Raw genomic sequence first — 19,647 nt, forward strand, 5'->3', positions numbered from 1 at the left:
ACAGATGTGCCTGTGCCCCTGCTATTCCTTAATGTGTCAACAGTTGGATGGGTCCTGGGGCCTCTGGCTGCCCTTCTCTGTAGAGGGTCTATCTCCTTTAGCCTGGGCTTCCAGAGGAAGAGGAGGCTAGTGCACGTGGGCGGAAAAGAAAGGAACACTAAAGCTATGGTGCAGCAGATAGGCATCCTGAATTCTAGTCAGTGCTGTGGTCTTTCCATGTAAAAGTCCCTCAAACCCTAGCCCTTACACCCACACCCCAGCTCTGAGTGATGCCAACAACTCCGAGGACACTGTCTCTTGGTGAACCAATACCCGATTTCCAGGAACATTTCTGGTGCCTTTTTGTTCCTATCTCCTTCTCAATGATGGCTGTAGGGTACTGCTGTCTTTGTGGGGGAGGCGGTGAAAATGAACTGGTCTCTTCCTCTTCCAATCACCTCCTCTGTCACCTGGGCCTCCACTCATCATTTTACTTCCCTTCTCCTTGCCAAGCTCCTCACCACAAGGAAGCCCCTGAACCAGGAGGGTCCCAGATGCGGTCCTCAGTTTCTGCCCCTCACACCAGGGCCTGCCAGGAAGCTGGGTTCCAGGACTCTTTTCCATTCCTTCTTATTCCAGGTTCACTGCACTGAGAAATCACCACCTTTATGCCCCTCCAGACCAGTCCTGGGTGGACTGCATCATCCGGAGACTGCAGAAGAACTCTGCAAAGGCAACCCCAACCCTCCCCAGCCCTGCCTCCTCCCTCACAGCCCCTGCTCAAGACCCAACCCATGCCCCTGCCTCTCCTTCCTGCCCTTTCCTTCCTGCCCTCTCCTTCCTGCCCTAGGAGCACCACTGTAGTTAACCCATGGCAGCCCCAGAGGGAGCCCTGTGTCCAAGTGAAGGGATGTGACTCACTGCAGTCCTGGGGAACCAAGGATCAGAACCAGGCCTCCAGCAGCTCTACACCAGACCTGACCCAGCAGAGACAGGGCCTGGAGTGTCAATGGGAGTGTGAGTGTGAGCAGGAGTGAGTGTGGCAGGAGCGCAGCTTCTCCTCTACACTCAAGACAGCAATGCTTCCAGTAAAACCCAACCGGTACCCACGGACCTGTCTACAATCTTGTTTGTGGCCCAGGCAGGGGAAGAGAGGTATGAGAGGGAGAAAAAAGGTGGGATGGGGGAAAAGAGTAGTGTACCCATTTGCCACACTAAAGCCTGAATGACTCTGGTCACTCCCCTACAGTCTAGCCAGAAGGGTCTCTTCCTCCCTCCCCAGATGATCCTAAGTCATCCCATCTCTTAGCATAAACTCAGGTGTGACTATCCAAGGGGCTCATAAAAAAAAAAAAAAAAAAAAAGACATTCCTATTACATGGGAAATTCAAAGAGACAGCTATTCCCAACCTCCCATGCTTGGTTAATTGCGCTCTCTAGGTTCTACGGCAACACGCTCTATTGCCTCCAACCACTGTGCTATATGTTTCCTGTAATAATCTGGCTGCTCTACTGCTGTATACCCATTCCTAGCATGATATATTTGCAGACCGAATGACTGACTGTAGGAACAAAAAATCAGAGGAAGATAAATTTCAGCTCAGAGAGGAAGGGCTGTGACCTCCTGGCCATCAAGTGACTTGGACAAAGCCACTCACACATCAAGTACTTCTGTAGTCTGCTTCATCTAAGCTGAGACCTCTCTGGAGACCTATTCCTTCTCAGACCACAGCCAAACAAGTGGCAGGGCAGAGGGCAGAGCAAGACGAGAGAAGACTAGGAAAACAGCACTGGATAGAGTCCCAAAGCTCTCATTTTGCTGCCTGGGGCTGAGGTCTCCAGGGAGGGAGTTCCGCAATCTGACACTATCCCTGACAAAAGACAATCCCACACTCCTTCCGCAACCTAGGTAATAGGGCCCGACTCGGTCCCTTTAGTGACAGAAGGACCCTGGCTCCACCTCCCGCGTGACACTTTAACTCCTCCTCCTCTGAAGAAACCCTCAGACTTCGCCCCTTCCGGGTAATAGGCAAACCCCACCCCTGGAGCGCGACGGAGTCCCTATGACGTAACGGTAACGGTCTGTTTCCGGGGTGGAGCCAGGGAGGGCGGGAGTTTAGGCTGCGCCGACCCCTCAGCCCCCCTCCAGGTGATGCCAGCCCCCGAAATCCTCACCTAGGGCCCCAAATATCCCAGGTCCATGACCGAAAAATCTTTCGTCCTGACCCCCTGGATGCCCCAGGCCCCCGCGATGATCGACCTCCTAATTCCTTAACGTCTGATGCCTCCCAATTCTTCAGTCCCACCCTGTCCCAATGTGGCAATTGAGGCTTCCCGGGGGCACCTGCCTCAGATTATCTGAGAACAGGTCAGACTGGTCCCGAGAATGACAGAAGGGGACCTGGGGTTGGAGTATCCTTGATCCAATCATGCCGCTCCCCAGGAGACGTTCGGAGCCCAGGACATGTCGGGATTGAGGAGATACGAGGTGGCGCTGGAGGCGGAGGAGGAGTGAGTGGAGGCGGGTTCTGCGGAGGAGGAACCTAGCCGCTCCGGGGTTGGGGGAGGGCGCGAGTTCTCCGCGGGCGGGAGGCGTGGGGCCCATCAGGGGGCGTGGGCTGCGGAGGGGACCGCCTCCAAAGGGCGGGGCCTTCCAAGGGAGGGGCGAGGCGTCTGAACGGCGGAGTCCGTGGGGTCAGCCCCGCCCCGCCCCGCCCGGCCCGGCCTTCTCTCTGCAGGATCTACTGGGGTTGCTTCTACTTTTTTCCCTGGCTGCGCATGTGGCGGAGGGACAGGAGGTGAGGGGGCTGCGACACCGCGGACCCGCCCGGGGCATACGAGGCTCAGCCTCAGGAGGACGGATGGGGGGAATCCGGGAGTCCCCTCCCTGCCTCATGCCACTGTCGGGTTGCCCCACAGCTCGGCGCATCCCCGGGAGCAGAAGCTGGAGCCTCTGCGAGGCCTGATGAGCTGTCTGTCAAGCGGCCTGGGCCCTGCCCCCCAGCGCTCGGGTCGCGGCCTCCCCCGCCGCACCCCCACCGCCACTGCCCAGCCAGCCGGTGCATTAAAGATTTAAACCGAAGCCACCGTGCTGCCCTCCTGACTCTGCCGCCGCTGCCGCCATTCGGGCTGGGAGCCCCTCTACACGCCTGCTTTTCGTTACTGACAGGGCTTCCCTCCCTATCCATATCTCCATATCTTGGCCCCGGTTACTACTAAAGATCCCTTCTCAGGGTCACTGCCCTGCGCCACCTAACCCCCACACACACACCCACCACACACACACACACACACACTTCACTTAAGTAGCCTATATGCTGGGAACTAAGTAACCCTGTCCCTGTCTTCCTCCCAGGCTATCCCCACATTGATGTGTTCCACCTTCCTTCTAGACAGGACTTGGCCAGGTGTCTGGAGAATCTTCTTCTGAGAGTGAATCTAAACTACTGTAAGCCCAGAGTTGTAGGAAGTGGGCTGTGAGAGGAGAAGATTCCTAGACGCCGACTCCCTCAGCCTGCCACAGGGGAGTGACTTGGGATGGTTGGAGATCTTTCCTACAATTAATACGGCAACTTCTGGCTCCCCCAGTGTTTCCCAGGTTAAAGATACTTGGCATCAGCTTACCTAGCAGTTCTTGCTCTATCCCTAGGAGAACCCAAAGGCCACAGCTCCCTGCCACCCCTGTCTTGTCACCTAGTTGACCTGAGACTCTCTAGCTCCTGAAGTGCTGAGGGTGAGGGACTCCTAGTGGGCCTGCTTTCAGTTAGGGAGGAGACCCAGCACCAGAAAAGGTACAGGGAAGATTAAGAAAAGAGACGGCCCAATTTATGGGGCAAAGCTAACTTTCAGCCTGGGGCTCCCCCCCTCACAGCAGACTGTGGCTAGGGAGAAGACTTGGCCCTATCTTTGGAAGAGCCAAAGGGGAGAGATGGGTGCATACCTGGAAGAATTTATTTCTTGTCTTCCCAGGTATCTGGATCGATTGGTCCAGGAAAGACCACAAAGTATGTGGCAGACAACCAGCTGATGGAGATCTGGGATAAGTAAATGGCCTCCCAAGAGCTGCACCCAAGCTCTGGGGCACAAGTCCAGACTGGAGGGTGGGAGAGACTCCAAGGCCTCTAGGTACTAGCAGTTCAAGATGAGTGACCTCTGGGTTGTGGCCACCTTCAAGAATGGACCCAAGTTCCTGAGCCATTTCTTCAGAACTTCTACATCAGGAACCCTGTCAGAAGTGGAGTGCCCTGTCCAGCCCTGGGCCAACACCTCACCAGGACACTGTCAGAATTCCTGAGTATCCATAAGACAAACTCCAGGAAAGGGCCTTCAGGCCTTACCCTGGACAGGAAGGAGGAGAAGCTCGAGCTGGTCAGCATGGCACGGGGACTAGTTCTTACTCTTGGAATGGATGGTTCCTCCCACTTGTTTCAGCAGCCCTGCAGCAGCAAGATGCCCAGGATAGGTTTGCGTCCCTATCCCGGGAGAAGGCCTGCCCCTTAGAGGAGAGTTGGCCACAGAGCAGAAGGCTGCAGAAGGCACCCTTACAACAACCAGATAAGGTCTGGATTACTAGGTTATGACTCAGTTTATGTTTCAAAAAGAAAGCAGGACTTGAGGATTGAAATCCCCAGACCAGGAGTGGGAAATTCAAGGTGCCAGAGGCATTAAACTTAGCAGCTTATCCCCACCACAGGCAGTCCCTGGCTTCCTGGAAAGGACAAGAGGAGGAGGAGGACTTTTGCTTTAGGGGATAAGGGGAAGAAGGGAGTGGAGGCTGGAAATGCAATTAGGAGACAAGAGACAGGAAGGAGAGGAGAAGTTAGGGTTTTAGCAAGATGATGGGATGCAGGGATGCAAAATATATAAGGGTTGGGGGGGGTGAATTACTGGATCTGGGTGGGCAGCAGGGAGAGGCTGGAATTTGAATAGAACAAAAGAGAAGTAATTGAGCTCTTGAGTCTGATGTCTCAATAAGCCAGGACTGAGTCTGGAACCCCCAGGACCCTGCTGGTAAGAGGCTGCTATTTCTGGGACAAGACCAGGCAAAAATAGGATGGTAAGATTTCTTGGGTCTTTTTCTTGTTTGACAGCAGCAATCTGGCACCAAAGAACTTTATCTTCTCTTCTCTTTCCGCCTTATCCACCCCATCCTTCTGCCCTGTCTCATCTCCCTGGGTAAAGCAGCCCTCACCTTAGCATCCCAAAGGTACCCCAGTAGCACCCAGCTCCTCACTCTGGATGTGACTGTCCCAGCCAAGACTCATCCTCAGCCAGCAGAGCTTGCTTTAAGGATCCATACCCATCAATTTTTCCTGATAAGACAGGCAGGCTAGGGCAGGAAGGAGAGAGGGGAAGATGAAGGCAAGTTGGTGCTGGCCTGCCATCTGCTCCCACCCCACCCACAATCCCTATGAGAATTTGTGTGTGATTGAATGATTGTGAAGACACAACTATGTGGGAGTGGGACTTTGAGTACAACTGGGGCTATGTGATTCTGTCTCTGGACATAAGGTTGACTGAGTGATTGAGGTGTGACTATGACTGTGGGTTTGTGAGTGTGAATGTCCATCCCTGAACATGTGGATACTTAGGTGCCCTTATTCAGTCACTGTACCATCAGTCTTCACATCAGCCACTACCCCTCTCTCCAGCTTCTCTGTCCAGGGCTTAGAAGCCAAGTGAAATGGCAGCCCTGGAAGAGGAAGGGGTCTGTGGCAATTAGGGCCCAGGAATGTCACAGGATGAGCAATACATCTTCATCTGCCTCTGACTCACCTGGTGCCCCAGGTAAAAGGCACCAGATAAAAGGTAGGGGAGAAGGAGGAGGAGAGAGAGAAGTACCCAGGCTGAGCAGCATGAAGGGGCCCTCATCCACAAGCAGCGTCCTGCTGCTGCTGCTGCTGTTGCTGCTGCTGAGCCCAGACCCTGGAGCAGGTGAGCGCTTGGGGGGTCTAGAAGGGCATTTCCTCAGAATGCCTCTGGAACGGGATGGAGGGAAAGGGACCAAGGAAGTCCATCCTCCAGGTGTCTAATGGAAGGGTTTTGGGTCAGGAGCCCTCTGAACATATGGCCCCATTGTCCCCTAGCACTGCCACTGCCAACCAGCATTACCTGCTGTACTCAGCTCTACCGCCAGCCACTCTCGAACAAGCTACTGAGGAGGGTCATCCGGGTGGAAGTGCAGGAAGCTGATGGGGACTGTCACCTCCAGGCCTTTGTGTGAGCTCTGACCCTCTCCCTTATACAGAACCCTGACCTCAGTCCCATCCCCTGATGCTGATGCCAACCCCAACCCCAACTGCTAATTCTGATGCTGATTTGGGTTTTCATCTAGCCTTTGCCCTAACCCCTGGACTCTAACCTCATCGCCAAGCTATGACTATGGCTTTGCACCTTTCCTTTCCTAGGCTTCACCTGTCTCGACGCAGTGTCTGCATCCACCCTCAGAACCGCAGCCTAGCTCGGTGGTTCGAGCGCCAAGGGAGGAGGCTCCAGGGGACTCTGCCTAACCTGAATTTGGGGCTGATAGGGAAAATGGGCCAGGGGCCCCAGGAGCTGGAACAATAAAGCAGCACTGGATAACAGTCTCTGACTGTGGTTTCCAAATTCTGTGCATTCTCCTGTGGGCCCCGAATCTGAATCTGGGAGACGTGTTAATAAACAGAAGAACCTCCTCGTTCTCTTTATTCACATCTTCACAAACCCCTCCAGGGGCAAAGCCAAGTGCCAAGGAGCCACAGATATTCCCCAGGCACCTACATGCATACATTGAGAGAAAACATGTTCCCTACCTCACATACACATGGGCACACATGGACACGAACACACATCTACACACATTCCTCAGGTGGACCTCCAGCTCTGAGATGAAATGAGAGGTCCAGGCACCTTTCAGCTGGCAAGTCTGGAACAAAGTCTGACAGAACTGGGTTCCAAACAGAATCTCCAGCTGAGACCACTCCCCGCCCTCCTGCCTCCGTGGGGATCTACTATCCTGCCTGGATTCTATCCATCCACACGAGCAAGACAGAGTTATAGGTGGAATCAGCTGAAGCCCTCCTGGGTCATCTACAGGTTTGGGGCTCCTAGAAGAAGCAGGAGGCAAATCAAGGAAGATAAAAGGACTAGATTTTGGCCCAGACACCCTGAAAATGAGGGAGGGGAAGAAGGTCTGAGCCCAACACCAAGAATGAGTAGGGGAACCCAGCTCTGAACCCCAACACCCTGAAGATGAAGTGTTCCTAGTTCTGGACCCAGATACATTGAGAATAAGGGAGGGGACCCCGCTCTGATCTAAGACACCCCAGAATCAAGATAGATATCCAGCTCTTAGCTTAACACCCTGAAAATGAGGGGGGGCCCAATCGAAGAACCCAAATACCATGTGAGGGAAGGAAGAGACCCAACTCTGAGCCCAAGGACTCAAGAATGAAAGGTCTATCCCTGAGCTCAGACTTTGTATGAATGAGGTGACCCAACTCTGACAAGAGCATCCGGCTATTAATCCAGACACTCAAAATGAGGGTACAAACCTCTGAGTCCAAACCTAGATGACCTACTCACCTGGAATCTTGTCTACTGGAATCACTGGAGCCAAGAACCCAGGCTTTTGGGGTCCATCCTTCCCATCTGGTCTCAGTCTCAGCCTGGAGCACAAAAAGGTAGTGGGCATCTTTGTCTCCTCCAAAACAGTGTATAAATACAGGGTCAGGAGAGAAATCAGTGCCAATAATGAAGTGGGGGTTGGAGGGAGAAGGAGGGAGTTGTTCCAGAATCAGAGTTTCCCTGGGAAATCATGAAGGGTGGGAACAGGTGTGGTCTGTTATCAGAACATCTGTGTGGGCTCCAAATTTGAGGGGACTACTGGCAGTTACTTACCAGAGCCCCAGTGCCAGGGCCCCAGCTGCCAGTCCCAGGAAAGAGAAGATTCCCAAAGATGCCAACACTGCTACCTGCTCCAGGGGGTCTCTGTGGTCTGAGGGGGGAGGGTCACAGGCCACAGTCACAGCGAGGCTGCCTGACCAAACCCTTTCCCATACTATACAACCTTTGTTCACCTGCCCAAGCTTACCAAGTGGCCGTGGGTCCGGCAGGAGGGAGGGCCTGGGGGGAGCGGGGCTGTCTGCCTGAGGCTCTTTCTCCAGGGGCTTCTGTAGCTGTCCCTCAGCTGGCATCTCCTTCAGCAAAGGCCCTGAAGGGAGGCGAGACTTGAAGAGAACTCTCCACACGGGGTGGCTGTGGAAGACAGGGTCTGCGAGGGGAGGCCAGGGCCTGGCTTGGACATGGGGGGAGCCCAGGAGGTGGAAGCCGAAAGGGTAGAGCCAGCTTCTGGGGACCTAACAGAGGTGGAGGCTGAGGGGCAGGGCTTAAACTGGGGCAGGGCTGAGGAGAGCCAAGGCTGAAGACTGGGACCTCAATTGCCACTGGCAGGGCATGTGCGTGCAGCCCACTTGCACACCAATCCAGCCGACAGATGCTGCAGGACGGGCTTGGTGCCTGTGCCCTGGGCTGTCTCTCACCGGTGCTCGGAGTTCCCCAGGCCTCAGGACTCCAAGCACTCCATGTGCCAGCGTCCAGAAAGTCCCGGGCACTGACTCGTACAGCGTGGGGCAGCCCAGCCACGGCATCCGTGATCACTTCCTCCAATCCAGCTGGTTCCACCTGGGAATGAAGATGACTCCTTGGCCAGTTATCTAGGTTGTTAATGCCAAGCCTATCTCCCCCCAGCCTTAGTTAGCAAAGAGCACCCCTTCCTCCCAGTTCCATCCCTGTCAGACTGCAGGAGCTGTCTGGGCCTCATGTGGGGTGGCTGGTGGCGTCAGGTGTACACCAAGTGTGTGGAAGATGAAAGTGCATAGTGGTTACACAGGCAGCCTGCTTGGGTTCAAATCCTTGCTGTAGCACTTACTGAGTGACCTTGGGCCACTCTGTGCCTTGGTTTCTTCATTTGTAAAATAGTGGAGAATATACCCAAATAAGACAATGCATACTAAATGTGTAGTATGCCCTGGTGGGCAGGCAGCACCCAATAAATACTGGGCATTATCTGAAGCCGCTGCTCCCCAGACTTGCTGCCAGCCAATCTTTAATATCTTCAGAGGTGGAAATTCACTACTGTCCTCATCTGGATATATGAATGTTTGTATGAGAATGTGCCTCTGGGTGAAAGGCACTCCTTTTTCTAGAAAAGTCATTTGCAAAAAGCCACTCCTGTCCTCCCACAGATGGGCTGGCATCAGAGTTACAGCCCCCACAAGGCAGAGTGGGCCTTTCGCACCCAGCAGCAACCCCAGCACCTGGCACAAAGGATCACCCAGGGACAGTACTCTACTGGGGGAGGTGACAGGGCTCTGGTGACCTGCCAGTACGCTACGTAGAATAGCCAGGCACATGAAGTCTGGGGCACATTCCAGGCCTCACCGTGGACCAGGCTGGATGCTGCGCTGGACGGTACTGCAGTCGGAACTTGAGCAGAAAGTGGGGCTGGCGGGGCCAAGAGTCAGGGTACGTCCAGCTGGCATGCAGACGGCGGGGATAGCCAGGAACCGACTCTACCCGAAGCCCCTGGGGTGGGTCAGGGCGCACTGAGGGTAGTGGAGACACAAAGTCAGGACGGGACAAAGGCATATACCCACCAAGGGAAGGTGGGTATGTGCCTAAAGGTACCTGAAGGAGGCATTTCCAAGGGGTCTGGGGAAATCTTGAGCTTGATCATCCTCTGGGCTCAGGACCTGTCTGTTATCCCTGTTATAAAATGAGCTGGGGCGCCTGGGTGGCTCAGCCAGTTGGGCGTCCTCCTCTTAGTTTCGGCTCGGGTCAGGATCTCAGGGTTATGGGATTGGGCCCACATCAGGCTCCATGCTCAGCGTGGGGTCTGCTTGTCTCTCTCTAGCTCTTAACTAGAGGTTTAGTTCCCTCTCCCACATACAGATCAAAAGAAAGAGAGGCCAGCAAGGGCTTACACTGGGCAGGGAGGACACAAGACATGGTTGCCTTTAGCACAGGGCCTGGAACCAGAGGCAGTCTGGGGCTAGGCACCCGGGAAGGACTTGTGCACTAGAAGCCAGGAGGGGCTAGGGGTAGCAACCTCTAGAGGCTGAGGTAACCCTGCCTCCTGGGCTGATCTCTTCGGCTTGTTAGTCTCCACGGTAGCTACCTGTGTGCTAAAATGGGGTCTCCATCAGGAGGGAACTGTTTGGGAGCTCTGGTAGGTGGAGGTTTGGTGTTGGGGTCTCTGTGCCCTGAAGTCCATCTGGGGTCTCTGAGGTGCAGCGGGAATGGGTACTCACAGATGCTCTGCAAGCTCACATCCAGCAGGCGTGTGCTGGCCCCCAGTGGGTTCACCTCAGTCACATTTATTCGGTACTGGCTCCAGAACTCTGCCCCATGGACTACACAGCGGGCAGCCCCTGGAGGATCCTGTGGGCACGGCCAGGGCCCTGTGGATGGATTCATCCTAGGAGGGACAATGTGGTTGTGGGATTTGGAAATGCTCATTAGGGGATCCAGCTGGAGTCCCCAGCCTCTCCTTTATGTCCTACCTCATGCCATCAGCTCCTGGTACGGTCTTCTTCCTGGCAGGAAGGGGACCATCTGAGGTCAGGAAGGAAAAGAGGATCCTCCCTCCCTCTGAGGCCTTCTGCCTCCCACACACACCCAAATGTATAGGCTTACACACCCAATCATGCACACACCTGTAGGAGGTGAGGTAGCGGGTGGGTAAACCGCTGACCTGACTGGGACTCCAAGTGCAAGAGAAGTTCTCATAGTCAGCTGCTTGGCAGGAGACAACAGGGCGGGCTGGGGGGTCTAGAGGCAGAAGGTGCAACTGGAGTCTGAGAAGTCCCCAGGTCCTTCCCCTCCGAGAGGGCCTACTCAGGGCCTGGATGCCCTCAGCAGCCCCTTGCCTCATCGCGGCCACCCAATACTCCCTCCCCAACTCACAGCCCAGCTGTAGGGTCACAATTCCCCCAAGTGCACCATCCAGGGTCCGGCAGATGTAGGTGCCTTCGTCGGTGCTGTCTGCCCGGGCCAAGACCAGTTCATGCCCTAGCCCAGAGTCAGGTCCCTGGAGCAGTCTCGTCTCCCCGTCCCGAAACCAGGACACCGGGGCCCTGGGGGTGAGATGAGGTGATGATAGAGGGAAGATTTAAAGTGTTAACCCAAGCCACAGCTCTCCATTGGCTTCTCACTGCGCTTGCAATAAAACCCTTTTAGGTCCTTTAAATCCAGGCGTTTACAAAGCCCCTGGTGATCTAGCCCTTGCCTTCCTTTCCTTCTTCAGCTCCTCTCTCTCGCCCCCTCACCCACTACACTTCAGTCACATAGGTCTTCTTTCTGTTCAAGAGTATTGAACTCATTCACACCTCAGGGCATTTGCACTAGCTATTCCCTCAGTCAGGAATGCCTAACACGTGCATGGCTGCCTATTTCTTGACCTTCAGAAATTAGCTTCAATGTCACCTCCTCAGAGAAGCCTTCCCTTATTACCAATAAAAAGTAATCAATCAGAGGCGCCTGGGGTGCTCAGTGGGTTAAGCCTCTGCCTTCAGCTCCAGTCATGATCTTGGGGTCCTGGGATCGAGCCCCGCATCGGGCTCTCTGCTCGGCAGGGAGCCTACTTCCCCCTCTCTCTCTGCCTGCCTCTCTGCCTACTTGTGATCTCTCTCTCTGTCAAATAAATAATAAAATCTTTAAAAAAAGAAGTAGTAACCAATCGGTTATCCTCTTCCAGAAGAAGAAGAAGAAGTAACCAATTGGTTATCCTCTTCCACGTCACTTTCTTCTGATTTTCTGCCCTGCAGGTACCACTCCCTAGCAAGATTTATATTTGCTTATTATCTGTCTGGCCTACTAGAATCTAACCTCTACACAGGCAGGCATCTTGCCAGGCATGTGCGCTGCTAGATCCCAGAGCCTAGAACAGACCAGGGACTGAGCAGGTGCTCAATACATGTTGGTTCAAATTTTCCATTAAATAAGGATGGTCTGAGGGTTAGCATAGCTAAAGAGATGAGGATTAAAGACACAGAGCAAAGATGGGAGGGGCATGAGGACTGGAGAGAGTCAAGAAAGGGTCATGACTGTCAGCCCGTGGGCAGGGGTGGGGGACTTACCCAGCAGTCACTCCAGGGCAACACAGTGTCATGGACCTGCCAGCCTGCCCATACTGGACCCCTGTGGAGGGCATTTCTGAGGAAAGGCTCTTTCTGTCCCTCTCTCCCATCCCAGCCCCCTCTTAGTGAGCACGACAGGGTAAACAGCAGACTTTTAAGGCTGGGTGGGGTCACGGGCTCAAAGCATCATGTTATAATCTAGAGATAGAGGTCAGAAGACAGGGCAGAGAAAGAATGTTGCCTGGTTGGATGTCAGGGGTTGGGGGTCACAGACTAGGCAAGGAAAGGGTTCACACGGAGGATGGCAAGTCGTAAGTCAGAGTTGGAGGCATACAGCAGGATTCTTCTCACCTGTGGGGCCCCAGGCCTCGGGACAGGGGGAGGCAGTGGACACCAAGGCTACAGCCAAGGCAAGCAGGACCCTGCTCAACCCTGAGCAGCTGCTGCTCATCTGTGGAGAGAGAGGCAGGGTCAGCAATCCCCCATGCCCAGATGTGAGGCTAAAGCCTGCCTCCTCCTCTTCTAAACTGGGAACTTCTAGAAGAAAACTGGTCCCAAATGGGATCAGGGTATCAGAAAACAGCAAGAGATCTGATCTGATCTAAGGTCCCCCTTTCCACCATACACCCATATACATACATGCAAACAAACAACACACACACACACACACACACACACACACACACACACACCCTCCATCTCAGTCCTGGGCCTAAGGCCCAGAACAAAAGCCGGAGGCGACAGACTGTGCCAGCAGTACCCCCCCACACACACCACCCTTGGCGCCCACCCCTGGCACCAAGTGCTGGCACCAGTTCAGTCACTCCCATTAACTCCTCCAACCCAGCTGTTGGGAATTCCAGTGTCTACCCTGACCTGGCCCAGGGCGACTCACTGCCTCTGGTTAACCTAAGACAGCCTTCATCAAACTTGGGTGGGGGTGCTGTCGTGGTGGGTCTGAGCCCACGCTGTTTTCCTACCACGAGGCCTAGCCCTGCTCTGGCTGCCAGGCCTCTTCTCTCCTGAGCCCAGCTCCCTGGGCCACTCATCTAGGCCTGACTCTGGAATCTTGTTGGTCCCGAGCCTGTGAGGCTGGATGGGGCTGGGGTGCAGGCTGAGGCTGCAGAGTTAAGCAGATCCAGATGCCTTGGCTGCTGCCAGAGGCTGGAGGTGGGCAAGGAGCCAGGAGATGGAGACAGGGTGTCGGGGAGCGGAGAGAAGGCTGAGAGGAGTGAGAAGCCTGCAGGGAAGGGGTCTGGGGTGGAGGCTACAGGACCAAAAGATGCTCCGACATCAAAACCAGAAGGTGGTGGGGTTCAGGGACGCAAGGGCTGGGCTAGGGCAGCGGGAACTAGAAAAGCAAAGGAGGTGTATGATAACCACTGCCCGTGGGAGTGCTGGGAGAGAGGGATTTTGGAGCAGGATGAGAAAGGCAGTGGGGAAGTGGCCATGGGCACAGGAGGAGCACATAGGGAGAGGGTCCAAGCAAGCAAGGGCTCCAAAAGAGAAAGAGCACTGAGCCCTCTCAAGCAGAGCGAATAAGGGCCTCCACATGTCTGTGTATCGGTCTGAATGTGTCTAGTGGCTCACACTCCCCCACCCCACCCCCCCAGCCACATTCACCCTGATTAGCCCCGCCCTACCTCGGTGATCCCAGTAGCTGACTGTCCATGGCCTCCAGGACTTCCTCGCACCAGCTACAGCGCCCGTCTCAGCTCCACTCAGTTCTGGGACCCCAGAATCATCCCCTCCTTCCCTTTCCCTCCTCCGCCCCTCTGGGCCCTAGAGCTCAGCCGCCCTGAGCGAGGCCCCCACCTCCCTCATTCCTCCTCCCTCCTCCCCTTTTGCCCCCCCTCCCACCCGAGGCCCTGGGAAGGGAAGAGGCCTCCCCCCCAGTCTGGAAAGGAAGCCACAGGCACAGCCAGGGCCAGCAAGAGGAAAAGGAGGGCTGCTATGTCCCTGTCAGGGAGAGATTCCCTAGGTTTTCACCCAGCCACATTCATGCATGGACTCAACTAAGCACAGTCCACAAAAAGACACTCCCTTGAACACACAGGGGCATAACCAAATGAAAAATCAGACACAGACTCCTGCCCCCACTCTTTTCACTCCCTAGCAAATATTTCCTTGGGGCATAGCTAGCTGTTTTTTGAGGGGAAGGGAGGCCCCAGGTTGGGAGGTATAAAGAAAACCCAGAGTCCAGTCCCTCTGCCCCTGGACGTTCCAGCCATTTCTCACCTCCCCCTCCACTCTTTGGGCCCCAGCACCAGGAAATGCCTTTGGTCCCTTGGTGCCAGATACACAAGACCCACACTTACCCTCAGACACACACTCTCAGATATAGCCACTCACAGTCACATGAACACACTCAGACACCTCCACTCAGACTCATACCCATACCCTCACACACAGACACATAGACACTTAGCACTCTGCCCCTGGGATAGGGATGCAGCACTCCCTAAAAGCAAATCCTCATGATGGTTTCAGCCCCTCTTTCAGGGAGCTCTTAGCATGGCAGATCCCACATCTCATCACCGCTCAGGCCCACATGTACCCAAAGAGACAAAGGTGAGCAAGGGAGCTAGGCACAGGGGTACAGAGAGAGAGAGAGAGAGACAGAGATGCAGAGGATGTGAGAGGCAGATCCTCAAGAGATACCTGGGCAGACAAAACTGTGAGGAGGAGACACAGATGACTGACAGCTCCAGAAAGACAATAGTAAGAAGAGAAAAAGAAATAAAAGGAAACTGAGACAGGGAAACAGAAAATAAGCAGTAGACCAATGAGAGGGATTCCAGGGCACAGAAAGGAAGGGAAGATAAGTGTGCTGGCGTGGGTCTGTCTTTGCTGGGCGTTAAGCAGAAAGGGCAGTCCCACTGACTAATGAAGTTGGTCCCCAAGATACAACACAGCTCCACTCTCACGCAGTCTAAAACAGCACACAGGACACACACATAATACACGGTCTGACACAGGACACACACATACTACAAGTCTCCCTCTCACTCTGCTACTGCTCAAGTCACATACTGCACACATAAACCCAGCCACCCACTCTCACATAGTCTTAAACCCCACAGAGACCTTCCCCAAACCCATTCCCTATGCTGTGACAGGCCCTCTCACACACCAACACACAACCCAGTCTCTCACCAAAAACTGCACATGGACAGAACACATAATCCCACACTCGCACAGCCGCATGCACACTCGACCACACGCGCACTGACACACGCAGTCATGTAACTGACAGCTGCACCAAGCGGTACAGGTCCACACGCTGACATCGTCACACACAGCCTAAGAGTCACACGCACACACTGACAGTCCGTCAGCCGGTCCAGGCCCTTCAGATCGTTCACTACCCTGCCCCGCCCTCTCCTGGCAGGCCTTCCCCGGGGACTCCCGCCGCCGCCACCACTCCCCCCCGCTCCCCCAAGGCCTCACCTTCTGCGGCCTCCGCCGCCTTCGCCCTCCGCCCTCGCCCTCTGCCCCGGCCTCTGCTCCCTCCCGCCCTGGGGCCCCAGCAGAGGGGGCGGCTCCGCCCAGGCACCAATGGAAGGACAGGGGTGAAAAGGGAGGGGGTCTGGGCCCATTGGAGCCTCCAACTGCCAATCACCTCCACCCCACCTCTGCCGGACACTTCCTGTCCCGTCCGGGACTGAGGAGACTGCTGGGGGACAGAGTGTGGAGCTGGATTCCTGGGTCCTCGTCTACAGCACTGCCCTGCTGGGACAGCAGGACTGGAAGTTTTCAGGCCCCTCCTCCTTCCAGCAGTCCAAAAACAAAGCCACAAGTTCAGTGGCTGGGGAGCCATTGGGCAGGTGACTGGAGAAGCTGAAGGTGCCCCAGACTCCAGATAAGGACTTTTGTGGGGCAATGGTTCTCAAACTTTGCTGGACCTTTTGGTTTTAAAACTGGCAAGCCACACTCCAAACCAATTAAATCCGAATCTTTGGAAGCTGGCCTTGGCATCGGTGTTGAAAACTCCCAAATGATTCCAAAATGCAGCCAAGTCAAGGGTGTAGGATCAGGTGTTTGTAGGTGTAGGACTTAAGAAACCAGCCACCCCCCTTCAGGGTTCACATCTACTCCCCAGTCACTGCGGCCTCAAGGGAGATGTGTATCATGTCTGTCTGAGCTCCCTCCAGACGCTCTAAGTCCCAGGTCCTACCCCTGCAGGGTCTGAAGATAAAAAAAGAAACGAAAACCCCCGGAATAGAAGGCAGGCAGCCAAGGTACTCCTGGGCCAAGTCATCACTGCCTAGCCTTGGCATGAGAGCCCCTCCCGAACTGTTACCTTGAGAAAAGAATTAAGATGAAAAGCCTCAGGCCATCCTTGCATTGCTCACAGGCCCTATCCTCCCCTGAAGTTTGGAGGGCACTAGGTGACATCAAGTCTCCTGGGTCGCATGCCCTATTATTGCCACACACTCTCATAATCTTACCAAGGGAACAGGTGCAGAGAGGAGGGAGCAGACTCAAGGGTCCCTTCTTCCCAGGCTGGGGCTCCTAACTCTCACATGCCCTTTCCTGCTAAAACTGTTTTCTTGCTTTCCTTCCCTGCAATGATGGGGGCCCATGGGCAATACAAGTGGCCAAAGCCTGCCCATATATGCTGCACGTGAAAGTCTAGACAAGTCAAGGACACAAAGCCACGTGCACGTTCCCTACCCACCCCTTTAGCCCCTGTGGGCTGGAGCAGAGCCAAGCTGCAGCCACTCACAAAGCCAGGGTTCTGGCCAGCAGCCCAGTGTCTGGCCACTGACCACTGGGACCAGGATCCTGTTCACCAGCTCCACACCAAAGCCTCAGGCCTAGGCCTAATGAGCTGACATATCATCCTAGGGGTGGTGGTGAAGGGCTCTGGGCTTCCCAAAGCCTTAGCCACAGACAAGAACTCAGGATTTTAAACATTTCTTGAAACTATGATGCCTTTGTTACTCCAGAAATACGATCATCTATAGGCCAGATATAGCACTGAGTCTTCATTTGGGTTGAGATTTGGGGCGGAAATTTTGTACTCTAAGTTTTTGAGTATCAGCAGGCAAAAGAAGTTGTGGCTGGTGTTGTGCCATCAGCCTTTAACCCAGATCCCTGAGGATTATAGTTCATACTCTTCTGTCATTAGAATATGTGATTCAAGTTTGAGAAACACAGTTTACTTTTATTGATCCCACATCTTCCCAACCCCAGTCCCTGGTTCCCTCAAGCAGAAGGCCCTGTGGTCAGTGTGGTCAGGCGATGGTTGCTGTCTCCCTATCCTTCTGCCCCAGGCGGTAATGAACCTCAGGAAGTGTCCTTAGTCTCTCCGCAGCCTGGAAGGGAACAGGGGACAATCAGGGAGTATACAGGCTGCCCAGAATGGTGGTATGGAGTCATATGAGCGGAACAGTAGTAACGACTGCCTAGGAGACACTGAGGGGAAGGCTTGTAGGACCAGGAGGCTGGTGGTAAGGACTGCCAGAATAACCAGAGGTAGAGATGAGCAGCTTGAGTCCTTAGGAATGCCTAGGTTATGAGGTTTTCAGGGTCATGATTTTTAGACTCCCTTGGAGAAATGGAAGAGAAAAGGATCCCAAGAATCCAGGGTGCTCTGAAACCTGACCTGCTCGGGAGTGAGGTCCCTCTGGGCCTGGGCAAGCATTTCATAGCCAACCATGAATTTCCGGATGGTGGCAGAGCGCAGAAGTGGAGGGTAGTAATGAGCATGCAGCTGCCAGTGATCCCAGTTGGCTCCAGCATCTGATCCCATGGGAGCCCCTAACAGGAAGAAGAGAAAACTGGAGAGCCCATTTTTAATTCTTCCACCTAGCCTCTACCCCCAAACCAGGTTGGATACCTAAAAACTACATCTCCCAGCATTCCTTGCCAGTAAGTAGACCAGGCATTGGAAAAGACTGGGAAACATAGTTTCACCAAGTTTGTTGTTCCACTTTCAGTCCCAGTATCCCTGCTCAGGACACACCCCACAAAAAGTATTTCAAAGCTGCTGGGAGCTACAGTCCACTAATCTTGGCCTCAGGACCTCAAAAATGACACTGGGGATAGGTATGGATGCTCAAAGTCTTACCATGCCAGCCCATGGAGTAGGGAAAGGATGTCTCAAAAAGGTTGTCATACTTGGTCAAGAGCTTCTTCATGATAGAGGCTAGATCTGGAATCAGAGCCTGACTCTCAGCTGGGGCCAAGATGTTGGCCCTACCAGAGCCATCCCCATCCTGTACGTGGCCCCTGGGTCAGTTGGGAGACTCACCATCACGCTCAGCAGGGGTCAGCTCAGGCAGGCGCCGCACATGCCTACGGGGCAGCAGCAGTGTCTGGTAGGGCCACACTGCCCAAAAGGGGACCAGTACCAACCAGTGCTCACTGGTTAAGACCAAACGTTCCTGGGCAGACCAAGTGGACATGAAGTCATCAAAGTGGGGGAGAGGTGAGACGGGGGAGGGGTTGTCAACAAATAGGAGAAGAAAAAATGTACTCAGAATCTGATAGCTTCTCGTCACCTCCACCACTACCATCCTATGTAAGCCACCATCCTCTTTCTTTTAGATTACTGCTATAGCTTCCCATCAAGTATCCTGCTATTTCCCTTCTACCCTTCTCCTTCACAGACCTTTCTCTTCTATGGTGAGATTAGGGGTTCCTTGGGAAAACAGGGTCTGGGTTTTTCCCACCTTTCTGAGCAGCTCCTGGTGGCCATATTCCATTAGCAGGGGCTCTCCACGTTGACTCTGATAGGCCCGCTGAGTTCGCTCCTCACGCTGGGCAATATCCGGCAGAAAACTACTGGCCCACACCTGTCAAGGGGCAGGAGGAGTGAAGAGCTGGCAGATCCTTCACCCCCAAGCCTCCTCATTACTTAGTCTGTCCCTCCAGTTCCCTTCCCCACAATACTGCCTTGGACTCAGCCCAGAAATCCACTGGAGCCCCTGACACACTTACCTGGCAGTGGGGATGGGGGTTGGAACAACCCATCATAGCTCCTTTGTTTTCAAAGATCTATCAGGTAGAGGTAGGGAGCTTTAGTAGCCAGAGAGACACCGAATCAGCCTCTCCTGACCACACCCTTTGAGAACAGGAATACCGCTTCCCAGCACCAAAGCTGTGTCACCCCCTCCCTGTCCATCCATCCAAGGGAGGAGGCAACCTCACAGACCTGCACCCAAGGATACCGGGCTCCCAGCTCCTCTGTCACTGAGGCCCATGCATCAATGACAGTGCGGATCTCAGGCACCGACATGAGTGGTAGTGTTACATCCGACCAGGGGTGGAAGCACATGACCTTACTAGGTAGTGTGGGAGAAGAAATGAGAGAGATACAGGGCTTAGCTGTTGCTAGGCGCAGAATCCAAGCCCTGGGTTGAAGAGAGGAAATCCATAGTTACCAAACTCCTCGAGCAGCCTCTGCTTGGAAAAGGGGATGATCACTGGGTCCTGAGGTAAAAGGTTGTAGTCTGACAACAGAAGTTCCCCAAGAGGTCCAGCCTCCTCTCCCCGCCATGACCCCCACACCCCCCCCCCCCCCCCATCCCTTTTCTTCCGTTCC

General features: G+C 54.4%; 4 protein-coding genes across 10 annotated transcripts in view; 2 read left to right on the forward strand and 2 right to left on the reverse strand.

Moving 5' to 3' along the window:
• The first annotated feature begins 1,716 nt into the window (after positions 1–1,716).
• On the forward strand, positions 1,717–3,061 carry LOC132024644 (uncharacterized). 3 transcript variants are annotated; one of them, XM_059411442.1, is made up of 4 exons: positions 1,717–2,053; positions 2,423–2,490; positions 2,718–2,777; positions 2,899–3,061. In XM_059411442.1, exons 2-4 carry the CDS (start codon positions 2,444–2,446, stop codon positions 3,053–3,055), a joined length of 264 nt encoding a protein of 87 aa, XP_059267425.1. In that variant the 5' UTR covers positions 1,717–2,053; positions 2,423–2,443; the 3' UTR covers positions 3,056–3,061. The 3 variants fall into 3 exon arrangements, with proteins under 3 accessions (XP_059267425.1, XP_059267424.1, XP_059267426.1); XM_059411441.1 differs by lacking the exon at positions 1,717–2,053 and adding an exon at positions 2,064–2,128; XM_059411443.1 differs by lacking the exon at positions 1,717–2,053 and adding an exon at positions 2,136–2,347.
• On the forward strand, positions 2,718–6,566 carry CCL27 (C-C motif chemokine ligand 27). Of its 2 annotated transcripts, none has more exons than XM_059411440.1 (5): positions 2,718–2,777; positions 3,372–4,538; positions 5,631–5,913; positions 6,066–6,198; positions 6,387–6,566. In XM_059411440.1, the coding sequence occupies exons 3-5, from the start codon at positions 5,721–5,723 to the stop codon at positions 6,544–6,546; spliced, it is 486 nt and encodes a 161-aa protein (XP_059267423.1). In that variant the 5' UTR covers positions 2,718–2,777; positions 3,372–4,538; positions 5,631–5,720; the 3' UTR covers positions 6,547–6,566. The 2 variants fall into 2 exon arrangements, with proteins under 2 accessions (XP_059267423.1, XP_059267421.1); XM_059411438.1 differs by having other exon boundaries at positions 3,372–3,577; positions 3,949–5,913.
• A 66-nt stretch (positions 6,567–6,632) lies between these two features.
• On the reverse strand, positions 6,633–15,654 carry IL11RA (interleukin 11 receptor subunit alpha). 2 transcript variants are annotated; one of them, XM_059411437.1, is made up of 14 exons: positions 15,546–15,617; positions 13,739–13,822; positions 12,447–12,546; positions 12,096–12,156; positions 10,924–11,093; positions 10,674–10,788; positions 10,521–10,553; positions 10,269–10,435; positions 9,400–9,563; positions 8,499–8,640; positions 8,051–8,170; positions 7,858–7,954; positions 7,543–7,625; positions 6,633–7,064 (listed from the first exon to the last, which is right to left on the reverse strand). In XM_059411437.1, exons 3-14 carry the CDS (start codon positions 12,544–12,546, stop codon positions 7,048–7,050), a joined length of 1,269 nt encoding a protein of 422 aa, XP_059267420.1. In that variant the 5' UTR covers positions 13,739–13,822; positions 15,546–15,617; the 3' UTR covers positions 6,633–7,047. The 2 variants fall into 2 exon arrangements, with proteins under 2 accessions (XP_059267420.1, XP_059267419.1); XM_059411436.1 differs by lacking the exon at positions 13,739–13,822 and having other exon boundaries at positions 15,546–15,654.
• Positions 15,655–17,244: 1,590 nt separating this feature from the next.
• GALT (galactose-1-phosphate uridylyltransferase) overlaps positions 17,245–19,647 on the reverse strand; it is a 3,750-nt gene continuing 1,347 nt past the window's right edge. For all 3 annotated transcript variants that reach the window (XM_059412266.1, XM_059412267.1, XM_059412269.1), the window contains exons 4-11: positions 19,487–19,535; positions 19,258–19,387; positions 19,044–19,100; positions 18,776–18,898; positions 18,355–18,487; positions 18,172–18,255; positions 17,707–17,861; positions 17,245–17,416 (exon numbers count right to left, since the gene is read on the reverse strand). In XM_059412266.1, the coding sequence (XP_059268249.1) occupies positions 17,336–17,416; positions 17,707–17,861; positions 18,172–18,255; positions 18,355–18,487; positions 18,776–18,898; positions 19,044–19,100; positions 19,258–19,387; positions 19,487–19,535 (812 nt within the window). In that variant the 3' untranslated portion in view covers positions 17,245–17,335. The remainder of the gene's footprint in view (positions 17,417–17,706; positions 17,862–18,171; positions 18,256–18,354; positions 18,488–18,775; positions 18,899–19,043; positions 19,101–19,257; positions 19,388–19,486; positions 19,536–19,647) is intronic.

This window comes from Mustela nigripes, chromosome 9 (genome assembly GCF_022355385.1).
Source record: "Mustela nigripes isolate SB6536 chromosome 9, MUSNIG.SB6536, whole genome shotgun sequence".
In the NCBI taxonomy this organism is placed as follows: Eukaryota; Metazoa; Chordata; class Mammalia; order Carnivora; family Mustelidae; genus Mustela; species Mustela nigripes.

What these genes read in the sequence shown, in the direction of transcription:
- LOC132024644 (XM_059411442.1), top strand. Translation starts at nt 2,444, where the DNA reads ATGTCGGGATTGAGGAGATACGAGGTGGCGCTGGAGGCGGAGGAGGA. An exon ending in GCGCTGGAGGCGGAGGAGGA is followed by an intron (nt 2,491 to 2,717) that starts GTGAGTGGAGGC and finishes TTCTCTCTGCAG; the next exon opens with GATCTACTGGGGTTGCTTCT. An exon ending in ATGTGGCGGAGGGACAGGAG is followed by an intron (nt 2,778 to 2,898) that starts GTGAGGGGGCTG and finishes GTTGCCCCACAG; the next exon opens with CTCGGCGCATCCCCGGGAGC.
- CCL27 (XM_059411440.1), top strand. Translation starts at nt 5,721, where the DNA reads ATGAGCAATACATCTTCATCTGCCTCTGACTCACCTGGTGCCCCAGGT. An exon ending in GAGCCCAGACCCTGGAGCAG is followed by an intron (nt 5,914 to 6,065) that starts GTGAGCGCTTGG and finishes ATTGTCCCCTAG; the next exon opens with CACTGCCACTGCCAACCAGC. An exon ending in TGTCACCTCCAGGCCTTTGT is followed by an intron (nt 6,199 to 6,386) that starts GTGAGCTCTGAC and finishes TTCCTTTCCTAG; the next exon opens with GCTTCACCTGTCTCGACGCA.
- IL11RA (XM_059411436.1), bottom strand. Translation starts at nt 12,546, where the DNA reads ATGAGCAGCAGCTGCTCAGGGTTGAGCAGGGTCCTGCTTGCCTTGGCT. An exon ending in TGCCCTGGAGTGACTGCTGG is followed by an intron (nt 11,094 to 12,095) that starts GTAAGTCCCCCA and finishes TCTCACCCCCAG; the next exon opens with GGCCCCGGTGTCCTGGTTTC. An exon ending in TGTGAGCTTGCAGAGCATCT is followed by an intron (nt 9,564 to 10,268) that starts GTGAGTACCCAT and finishes CACTACCCTCAG; the next exon opens with TGCGCCCTGACCCACCCCAG.